The sequence below is a fragment of the Prionailurus viverrinus genome, chromosome B2, assembly GCF_022837055.1.
Source record: "Prionailurus viverrinus isolate Anna chromosome B2, UM_Priviv_1.0, whole genome shotgun sequence".
Taxonomy (NCBI): domain Eukaryota; kingdom Metazoa; phylum Chordata; class Mammalia; order Carnivora; family Felidae; genus Prionailurus; species Prionailurus viverrinus.
In genome coordinates this window covers 64,188,225-64,200,344 of record NC_062565.1, presented here as the reverse complement: position 1 = coordinate 64,200,344, position 12,120 = coordinate 64,188,225, and the positions used below count along the sequence as shown (strand labels likewise).

At 36.9% G+C, this 12,120-nt stretch overlaps 1 protein-coding gene across 2 annotated transcripts in view; it reads right to left on the bottom strand.

Annotated features, from left to right (window-relative positions):
- The window catches only part of SMAP1 (small ArfGAP 1), a 202,700-nt gene that overhangs the window by 1,005 nt on the left and 189,575 nt on the right, over positions 1-12,120 (bottom strand). For both annotated transcript variants that reach the window (XM_047860688.1, XM_047860690.1), the window contains 3 exons: positions 7,696-7,823; positions 2,788-2,959; positions 1,646-1,959 (listed from right to left, as the gene is read on the bottom strand). In XM_047860688.1, the coding sequence (XP_047716644.1) occupies positions 1,646-1,959; positions 2,788-2,959; positions 7,696-7,823 (614 nt within the window). The remainder of the gene's footprint in view (positions 1-1,645; positions 1,960-2,787; positions 2,960-7,695; positions 7,824-12,120) is intronic.

The following is a 12,120-nucleotide window of genomic DNA, read 5'->3' as shown; positions in this document are numbered from 1 at the left end:
TGCTTTAACTATAAGGACTGAGTAAATTTTAGAAAGTCAAATACTCCAAAACTATATACTGTTTATGACAGGTATTATTCTGTCTTCATTAAAATCTTAAGTGGTTCTAAATACTTCCTAAGTATTAAAAAAAGGCTGTAAAGCATACATTTTCTTTTGCTTAACCACTAAACATCTAAAATTAATTTTCATTATATAAGGTATAAGACCTGTGTTTTTCTTCCAGACTGGAATCATATATGTATATAAGCATCCTAACCCTTTCACTATGGTACTTCTCTTCTAAGACTGATGATAAGGAAAGGAAAGGCAAGATTTATCACAAAGTACAGAGTGGATTCAAAAATCTGTGCTCAGGGTTGGAATGTATTCTTAATAAAGTTCTTTAGTGGTCTTGCAAAGACACTAATGTTCACCACATTGCTGATGAGGCATAGTGTCCACGTCTTCATACCAACTAAAGGTTGTAAACCACCTCATTGGCCAACAGATTCCACTGAGGGGTGCTGGAAAACAGCAGCACCCCTCAGCACGCCTGAAAGTAAAGGCCAACGTTAACTCCTTACTGGTTCATCTAGCACCTTAACTTTGAGCTGCGTGTACTTCAGTATTTTGGCTACACAAAAGCTGTTACTGACATTTGGTACTTAAGGTTCCCAGAGGGTGGACACCAATGTCACAATGACAGTAGGGGCTCCTGGCTGGCACAGTTGGTACAGCATGTGACTCTTGATCTCGGGGTTTAAGTTCAAACCCCATGCTGGGTGTGGAGAGTACTTAAAAAAATCTTTAAAATGTGATAGTAAAAGCATTCACAGGATGTACAGTGATTTTTAGTAATGTTAACTATCAGTATAGACTATTCTCTGAACGCTCTCAAGGTAAAACAGCTGAACAGAAACCAAGATTTCCCCCCAGTGCTAGAGGAACACCAAATAGGAACTGTAAGGGAAAGAGAGGCTGGAGCATGAAGCTAAATCTAAGGGTCTTTGTCTATGCAGAAAAGTCAGAGTGGAGCACTAAAATAGACTGATTTGAAAAAAGTTTTACAAGTAGAAATGGGATTTTATAATGTAAGGGGATGTCTGAGACAGATATGGACTTGTCCATAAGTAAAAAGGAAACTCAACTGTACAAAGGTTTTTAAACAAACTTTTATAAAGCAGGGGCAGTAGGCATATGACATGAAGAACAGCCTAGATCCCTTACAAAATAGTGCTTTGAGACTGGAAACCACTCCCTGCCCCCAACTTAGTAGTGAACATAGGCAGGTCTAAGTGGACTATAAAAATGCCCCACCAGGGAGCTGGGTTGAAGCTTGGTGCTAATTTCACAAGTAGCAGAGAGGAAGTCTCTCAAGATGCCCAAGATAATTTCCAGCTGTTACAAACAGGATGTTCACCAGTATTATAATCTGAAATGAAAAAATGCTTAACACTGCTTTACAGAATACTCTAAATATAAGGGCAGTGACAGCTCACTTGTCTGTTTGATGTAACTTCATGATACCTATAGACAAGTCCCATCTGATTACATTATCCTTACTCAGATTTTTCTGCCATGTTGTTATTTTTAAATAAACCATTCAGAAAATGAATCCCATTTCTTTGATTTTGGAGACGCTGGAGAGTAAATGACCCCCTACCTGTGAGAGGTTCCACTGGGGCTGCTGAGCTTGCGGCAGGCCAAACTTACTCTGGGGCGCGCCCATCTGTCCCACCATTCCTCCGTGGGGGCCAACCACATTTGGGGGAAGTGGCATCACACCAGTTTGTGCGTTTCCCATAAACCCATTGGGCATGGGCATGCCCACCATCATGCTTGTACTCTGTCCCATCACATTTCCTAGAAGACCAGGAGCTGCAGGTGCAGGCACAGGCACGCCCATTGGTGGAAAACCTTGAAATGCAGTCGGTGCTTGTGAGGTAAATGGTATATTTGTGGGTCCCATAAACACACCTGCATTTTAAGAACCATGAAAAGAAAATGAATGAAGAAAGCAGGGCTACTGTATACAGTTGCACTCACCTCTATGATCACAGAAAAAGGATCACCATCTTTCTGAAGAACCCACAGCAAAAATTTTAATTCCAATCTGCTCCTACTGCTCAGACCGACTCACAACCTCAGAGCTGGTTACTTCCAAAATGCACACAAATCAGTTACAAACCTGAGCAAATTTAGGCTAGATATATCTTATGCAATAGCCATATAAACTCCACAGCATGAGATTATGTGCTGTTTGTGCTGACTTGCACAGCTTGTCTCCCACTATCAGATACACAACTGAGAGCTGATGGTGTCTGGCTTTAATGGAAGCAAGTGTCCTAGAATTCCAGCTCATTATTTTAGAAGGAGTGCATTTGACAAACTATGTAAACAATAGATCTTACTGTGCTAGTCTTTCATTATAATTATTAAAAACTCAGTTTTGGAATTCATGTGATAATTCAGATTGGTTATTGTTTACTTACAGAGAAAATACCATACTGTACACAAAGTTGTAAACTTCATGCAAATCAAAATAATTCTTCAAAAATAATCCATGTCCTGTAAGCTTGTGAAACAATATTAAGTGATATGTGAACAGTGTGTTACTTCTAAATAAAGTTTTGTGAATCCTGTGTATGCTTTTTAATTCTAATGCTTCATACCAGTTTTGTAGTTGCACAAATTGCAAAGAAGCACCTGGTACATGGAAAATTAGGAAGAAATAATATTATACAAAGGGTATACTTCTAGTAATGTTACTGCAATTCACTGAAAGCAGATGTGAAAATGAATTACCAGGGGTACTCTGCTGCTGAATGGTTCCTGTGCCATACAGAGATAAGATGGAATCTTTGGAGAGTTGTTTCTTTGCTACCTCTTCTGACTTTGTAGCTTGCTCAGTGAAGAGATCCAGATCCCCAGATATTACTGTAGACAGAGTGGCAGCCGCAGGTATAGAGGGCGTCCCCTGAGACAAATACCAAAACAAACTGTCAAATTCTGCATACTAACACATAGTTCATCCCTTCCTTAAAATCTAAATGAATTAGAAATTACACAACTGTAGAAGGTAATATGGTGACATCGGGATCATTCACAAACCCACACAAAACCAACATCTAGGATAAAGGTACAATGTTTCCTATTTTAAATCTGTTAATGTGAGAGAACTAGATCAAAGCTCTTTCATAATAAACTGTGTTTACCTGCTAAACTGACACTGCATTTTTGCCCATCACATCCTGATCACAGTGGGTTCAACAATAGTATGTGGCTGCTGTGTGAGGACCACCATTCGTGGGAGATGCTGGGGATCCACTTCAACTATTTCAAGGAACTGGTATCCCTTAGAATAAAGAACTACAGCAGACTGCAAGAGGGTCTTTCAAAGGCTGATTTTGTCTTTGAAAAAAAAAGAAAAGCCTTTGTTTTTCAAAAGCTGCATCATATTTTTGTAAACCTAATCTAGATCAGTTTTAACCTCATAGTAGAATGTTTCTAGTCTATCCAGAAATGAAGTACAGCAAAACTTCACCTATACTCTCAACCATATCTTCATTCCACTTTTGGAAAAAAGAAATAAACATTCAGATTTAATACAAAAGAAAAATGTTCACTTAACCTATATCTGCACACAGATTATACAATCACAGCTAATAACTTCACTTTAATGATCTCTGCAGCCATTTATTCAATCACATTCACATTTGTTTACATGAAATTGTTTTAGATATGAAGACTTTCAAAGAATTCTAAGAAGAATGGTAGAAACTGGGTAAGGGTCTTCTCAAACTACAGAATAAGGTGAGTAGTAGGTAGAAGTTAAAGATCCTGTAAACAAATTTGCCTTAGTTTTTTAAAAAATCAAACATTTAACATCTTGGCTAAAAAAAACTAGCAGTAAATTACCATCCAAGCATTGTATTCACAAATTTAAGGAGAACAATAGTTGAATCTATTATGACAAATTAAGCAAGCATTTTGAGATAGAAAAGTCACTGCGTTTTGCAGAAAGTCTGAAATGTGTAAGGACTCGGACACAGTGGAATACCAAATATGGGAATGCACTGGAATAAAATATTACCTAACTACCAGCGATGCAGCAGAAACTCTCAGAGACTAAGAGCAAGTGCACTGGAGCCAGCCTGCCAGGACTAGAACTCTGGTTCCACTGCTTGCTACACTGTGCCCTGAGACTGTCACTTAATCTCTACTCTCGTCTGTAAACTTGGAGATAGGACTTCTAACCTTACAGAGTTGCTTGATGACCACTAGAAGTGCTCTGCACAATGGCAGAATTAAGCACACAATATTTAAGTTGTTAGGTAATGAAGCAACCATCTCACTAAGTAATCTTTTCATAATGTTTAGTTTCTGTTCAGTCTAAGAACCTGCTCAAAATCCTGAGGTCTATTCCCTGTGGAAGAGATGAAACTACAGGAAAATCCACAATGGCTGGGAAACCTATTATAGTAGTCGCCCTCACCACACCCCCATACACTTTCCAAGGTACATTCCAAGTACCCTGGGGATGCCTGAAACCATGGATAGTACCGAAACGTATGGTTTTTTTTCCTATACATCCACACCTATGACAAAGTTTGATTTATAAATTAGGCACAGAGAGCATAAAGTAGAACAATTAATATACTATAATAAAAGTTATGTGAATGTGGTCTCTCAAAATATGCTGTACTCTTCTTATGATGTGAGATGATAAATGCCTACGTGATGAGATGAAGTGAGGTAAATGACAAGTGAGGCACCGTGACAAGTGTTAAGCTACTACTGATCACCTGGTGATATATCAGAAGAAAGATCATCTGCTTCCAAACTGTAAGTGACTAAAACCACAGAAAATGAAACCACAGTCTTATACTAGAGCAGCCTAATATCCACATGCTCTAAACGTGTATTTCTTCTGATGAAGGTACGTAAAATGGAACATCTACCTCAATGTGGTCACAGTCTAAAAACAGCCAAACCACATAGCATGACTAGTAATCACTCCTATGTCTGTTTTTTATTTTTTGGTGCTCTATTTGACAGCAGTGTAACTCCAGGATTAAAGGAGAACAACTTTTGTCTGTCAATTTACACTTTGAGAGGCTGCAGAATCCCTAAACCAAAGGTTCTCTCTGGCTGTTGGGATCCTAAGGCTTATCCAAGGTCAAGGCAGCACCTGTACAGGTCTAGGTACTGTTGGTTTATGTGTATTAGAGATAGAAGGAAAGGGATGGCTTCTGTAAGTCACCTTTGAGGACTCTGGAATGATTCCCTGGGAACCCCCAAAATACATGTGCATTCTGGTCAGATGAGTATTTCCAACCTCCTTCAGAAAACTACACAGCCAAACAGGTAAATCTCTCTCGTCTTCACATGAGTGGGAAATCTTTTAATATAATTTTTACTATGAGTAAAATCAGGACTGAAAGAGTATAGGGTTCAGAGTAATTCCTATTTCTGTCAAATTTTACATAATAGAAACTCACCAAAATTAGTAAGTTACATAGCTAGAGTATATGTATAAAATGTGTAATTTAACCTGCCTTTCCCCCTCCCCATTTTCAAAGACATTTTGAAAACATGTCTGGGTTTTAATCTTTGCATGTAGTTCAATGAAAGATAACTCTGCTCACCCAATATTTTATAGGGCTCAATACAACTGGCACAGTTTTGGTCCAAAATCAATGTTCTAAAAAAAGAATCAGATGGGATTTAAAAAATCAACTCTGTAACTCTTAGTGGCTGATGCAGAATGCACAAAGCATGAAGGCCAGACCAACCAATCCCTCATAAAGGTAGAAGCCGCACCCCGTATTGTGGTCATGGTGCTACTTAAGAGTTAAATGAAGTCTGCATTGTTCCACTTGCTTTGATACAGAAAAGAACACATTAAGTACATTGAAGCCTCAGATGTAGGGTCTAATTCTCTGCGTGGTTGCAAAGCAACTCACATACTCCAATGGAATCCAAAGAAGTTTAGCAGATAAAACAGCCTCACTAGAATGCTAGACCAAAAGAAACTGCTTTTCGTGCTCAGATTGTCAAATAACCTAATGCTTCTTTCTGAAGCCAAAACATTAGCATTAGACAATTTTTATTATCACATGCATACCCATGCCTGCACAAATTCACAAGGTAATTAATGTTAATTGAAACAATAGTAGTAACAGTCCCTCATTTTATGTTTTGGGGTAGGGGAGAAGGAACAAAGCCAAAAAACAAAGCTATCTTTTCTGAAAATAAACATTAATGCTGCAATTTTGATAAGCTAATTTCTAAGACATTTATTTGCTCAATTCTAGTGGTAATTACGACTATCATAACAAAAAAATGCATAATAAAAGTATAAGCAATTAGTCTTCTTAATAAGACATAAGTTCTTATTAAAACTTTCCACCCAAACAATTTTCATTTGGCTCAGTTTTTCTAGAGAAAAAGAAATATTTTACCTCAAAAATTATGCTGTACCAAAACACACTGTTGTTCATTTATAAAGTATAAATTTAAAATAGAATTTTAAAGTTGTATGCTTAAGAGTACCCTATATTCCTAAAAGTTAATATATTCACCTTCAAAAAAGATAAATACTTGATGGGATCACTTGTATGTGGAATTAAAAAGAAAAGTTGAATTCATAGATGGTGGTTACCAGAGCTTGGGAGTGGACAAAAAATAGAGGTTGATACAAACTTTCAGTTATAAAACAAGTAAGGTCTGAGGACATCTAATATGACTACAGTTGATTATACTGTATTGTGTAACTGAAACTTGTAAAGAAAAAAAACTAAAGTTCTCACCAAAAAAAGTAAATATGTGAGGTGATGGGTGTGTTAATTAACTTGATGGTGGAAGTGAAATATACACTGTAAATATTTACCATCTTATTTGTCAATTATACCTCAATAAAGCTGAAAAAATATTTAAAGTATTAAACAACTTACAATTTTTAAAAAAGGAATAAAGGCAAAATGTAACGTCAGGAACAGAATTCAAAATTTCTTTATCATCAATGTGAAAAAAAATCCTGATCATTAATATTGCCCTAAATAATTTTTAAAAAAATTTAAAAGTAGAAACATTGTATGTCCACTATACTTCAATAATAAAACAATTTTAAGGCTAACTTAAAACAACTATCTTCATAAGAAAGAATAGGAGTACTTAATTTGCTACAATTTCTTATTCTTGATTTTTCTGCAACCAGAAATAAACTATCTTGAGGATGGCTCAATAGAGCATAAAAATAGAACTACTAGCTTATATAATCAATATTTATACACCTATGGTTAACTTTAAAACCTCTGAAGTTACCGAGTTAATCTCTGGCAAGGTTGAAATAGTCTTAATTTTCCCACTTATTCACTCTAAACACCACTGTTTGCCTAAAGCCAGAGTCAGCACACTTCAAACAGTGAATATTTAGGCCTTTTGGGTCAAAGAGTGTTGCAACTATTTAATATGCTTTCGTGATGTAAAAGCACCCACAGGCAATATGTAAATAAATGGAATGGCTGTGTTCCAATAAAACTTTGTTTGCAAAATCAAGCTTCAGGCTTAGTTTGTCAACCCCTGGCCTAAAGAACAGTAAGCTTTCAAATCAGAGACTGCTCAGAGACAATTCTTTCAAAATTGAACTTTTGAGGCTTTTCAAAAAGGAAATAAGCAGTGATGATGTAAAACCATGTTCTTACTACATACCTGAGCTGCGGGTATGACCGTTGCAGGTAAGGGATTAGAAATCATTGGTCCAAAGATGTCCAGATCATCATTCAGGGATGGCACCGTGGTTGTGTTCCCATTGGTCACTGGTGCCTCGGCAGGGCCATCTGAAAAGAACACAGATTCTCATCCCAAAGTAGATGCTCTTAAATTACTTAAAACATGACATTATTTTTTAAATTAATATATGGTTAAAAACAGTTAAAAGGTTGACAAGATTTATGTCCCCCTTTTACCCCCCAGGTTCTCTCCTCTTTCCCAAAGAAACTATTTCTAGTTTTGTTTATTCTCTCAAAAATATCCTTTACTCACCAGTTTCTAGGTACAATATATCCAAACCCTGTTTTAACAAATGGTATTACACTATTCATGTTATTCTGCATCCTGATGCTCTTTATATGCCAGGCACTACTCTGAGTACATACATTAATTCATTTAATCCCCATAACCTTATGAGACAGACACTACTTTTGAGATAACTGACTAAACTGGCATTTCATACCATGTTCTTATAAGAATGCCTGCATGTGTGTGTGATAGACGACATCACTTCATATCATGTTTACCTATGCTGGAAATAAATTCTGATGATTTAAGATGTTTGTAATGTTGAATTCTTAAGTTACAATGGGGGGGGGGGGGGCGGTGCACCTGGGCGGCTCAGTTGGTTAAGAGTCTAACTTCGGCTAAGGTCATGACCTCGTGGTTCTTGGTTTGAGACCCACATTGGGCTCTGTGCTGACAGCTCAGAGCCTGAAACCTGCTTTGGATTCTGTGTCTCCCTTTCTCTCTGCCCCTCCCCTGCTCACACACACACACACACACACACACACACTCTCTCTCTCTCTCTCTCTCTCAAAAATAAGCGTTAAAAAAAGTTACAATAAGGGAAAAAACTACATAGAAAGGAAAAACATACACTGTGTAAACTGATTCTGTAGGAAGTATCCATAAAACTTTGAAATAAACTCACTGTATACTCAAGCATGGCCACGTTCAGTGATGGCAGTACCGAGCCACTGAGCTGTACCCGGAAGGGAACTCCGACAGAGTGACAATATCCTATATCAGCTTTTTACTTAACCTACCATTCAAAAAACTTTTTTCAAAGTTTGTCTCTCCTTTTTACATTAGTGCAGAATTTACAAAATATAAAAGGTGAGACTTGGAGTGGGTTGGAGTAGAGAATTTGTGAGCGCAGTCCAGGGATTGGGACATCTCACACACTTTCCTGTGGCCACAACCAAGTTAACACTTAATAGTGTCCCCACTCCAATCTCTTGTGATGAGGGAGCATGAGGCACGCTGACAGGCCACAACCCTGCCCCCCCCCCCCCCCCCACAGTTGGGATATGTGTGATATTCCTCTTGGCTGCCTGAGAACAAAGGAAAGGGGAAAAAAAAATGGTTAACTGATAGAGATCATAGTCCTACAAGACCTGAGTCTCCATCTATTCATGAATATCTTAGTAAACTATAGGAAAAAGGCAATCTTATCAATAGCCTAATCTCCAGAAACCTATAGACTCTGTTTCCTGGAGCCCCAACATCATCCCTCCATAGTGATGTGGGAAACAAAGACAGAAGGAAATGGCAGAACTAAATTTCCTTGTAACTTGCAGTCCATTGACAAATACTTGAGGCAGGCAGAGTAAAATGTTTCTCCAGAACTCCCCACTGTCTTAATGCTAGTGCTTTGCCACAGGGAAAACAACCTTAGCTTGATAATAGCTAGGCCTCCAATATCCTGGAAGTCTTCTTTAGCATATGAAAATCTCACTGGAAACTTCCCCTTGCCTTTACCTCCCCCAACTCCTAAGTATATAACCAATGTCTCCTCATCATCCCAGGGCAGCTCTTCCTGCCCACGCTCCTGTCCCCATGCTTTAATAAAATCACCGTTTTGCACCAACAGCATCTTTAAGAATTCTTTCTTGGCCATCGGTCTGGACCCCATTAACCCCACTGTCACCCCCAAAAACCTTATCATCTTGAGACTCATGTCCTAATCAAGCTTCTAGTTTAATAATTTACAATCTTTTTGATCTCTCTTTGCCTCAAAGGCAAATTAGTCATCTTTCAAAATTTCTTTAAGGTTGAGTGAGATGTCTTGCACAGAGCAGGTTTCCAATATTTGGCAAATCTAATGGAAGGTCTTCCACATACTAGGTATTTCTACCACAAACCACAGAAACTCCCAGGTTTCTTTTCTTTTTTAAAATATAACTATAGAAACTGTTATATTTTATTTCCCAGTTTAAGCCTCAGTAAGTCACATATTACTAATTTCAGTGAATAAATGGGTCAATGAAATATTTTTTACTACTTAATTTCTAAAAGACTGTAAAACCCACATAAGATTAGTTTGTAAGAGATCAACTGCAAATATTTTTAAATCACTTTCACTGATATATTATCAGAACCAAAAAAAAATATAGGTTTACTCTCTCTCTCTCTATATATATATATGTGTGTGTGTGTGTTGTATGTTCTATCTCTATTAAGCACCATGGACAATTTAAAGGGGAAGCAATAAAACAATGCACAGATAATACTAATTTATAATATACAGAATTTTAAGCTAAGATACAACTATGACCTAAAAGAATTCAAATACGACTCATGAAAGTTTTTTGTTTTCATTTCTAACCACAAATGGCAACATTCATTTTGAAGTCAGGCATCTTTAAAGAGCTATTTCATGTTTTCCAGTCCATTCCACATTCCATTTACATCATGTAAATATGAACCAGAAACAAAATATTTTAAAAGGACAAGGTATTCTACATTAAAAACAAAATTAAAGGAACATCATCTTTGTGGTATCTACAACATCTCAGTTAAGAAACTCAACAAGGACATGTGAGCCAGTGGTACCATCATCCATGAGCTGCAGAGCTGGGGACAGGGACACAACCCCATCAAACAGACATATTTAATTGTATCGTGAACAAGGAAGCATTTTATTAGGAGGAAATAAAACCATATAACTATAACTATAACTATAACTATAACTATATATATATATGCAGTTTAAATTCACAGACAGAAGCATATGTCCTTTAGAACAAACTACAATCAAGAGGAACAAAGGTAAAAAAGCAAAAGCCTGAGTATAAATATGTATTTCCAGTTTTTCAGTTAACAGTTTTTGCTTTTTCAAGTAATAGCAATCACTAACAATTAGGACAAATTTATGAAAAAAATACCTTAAACTTGAGAAAGTACTATCTTTTATTTTTTGGTAAGAAAATATCCTGACTCGACTTTTACCACAGGACATGTCAACCTCGTTTACAGAACGCCATTGTGCCAGCATACACTGTATGAGAACCGAGAGGTTCACCAATTGCAGGCAAATGATCTGTATTCATTACTTTTTTTTTTTTTTAACATTTATTTACTTTTGAGACAGAGAGAGAGAGAGCACGAGTGGGAGAGGGGCAGAAAGAGGGAGACAGAATCCTAAACAGGCTCCAGGCTCAGAGCTGTCAGTACAGAGACAGACGCGGGGCTCAAACTCACGAACCGTGAGATCATGACCTAAGCCGAAGTTGGACGCTCAACCAACTGAGCCACCCAGGGGCTCCTGTATTCATTACTTTTATAAACTGTACATCTTTCAGAAATGTATGTCTGTTTTTAAGAATATTACTTTATTTATACTTTCAAGTCTAAACCCTATTCAGAGTCTAAATTATAAAACAACATGCGGCACGTTATGTGGTTTTGAAGTCTCGTTTTACCCTTCACACCCTTAGGATCACATATGTAACCAACAAAAATAACAGCCAACACTCAGTATAGTGCTTATTTCATGTCACATACAAATGAATCAACATATACGTACACTTCTTTAGTCTTTATAATGATGCTATGAGAGGTACTATTAATTATCCTCATTTGCAAATGGTAAAAACATTAAACTTGTCCATGGTCACAGAGCTAGTGTAAAGCCTTGGGTTATAATCTAAGTCAATTTTTATAATAAGATCAATACATTCTTGTAAAAGATGCAAATAATGCAAAAATGAATAAACTAAAAGTTCACTACCATGGATGATGGTAATGGCTGCAAAATAATGTGAATAAATGTACTTAATGCCACTAAACTGTATGTGTAAAACTGGCTAATATGGTAAATTATGTTGTGTATTTTTATCACAATAAAAAAAGTCCCTACATTTTCTATGCTTCTAAACATATGTTTAAAACAACGTATATATATCAAAGTCGTTTTCTTTAGATCAAATGGTGTATGTGTGGGTGAGAATGGACTGCATTCCATATTGCATGAACTTAAGATAACTTACTTATTCAATCCTGCACTACTGGGCATTTAGGTAGTTTCCAGACTTTCATCATTAAAGAAGCAGTATAAATACCTACTGTCCTTAATATAAA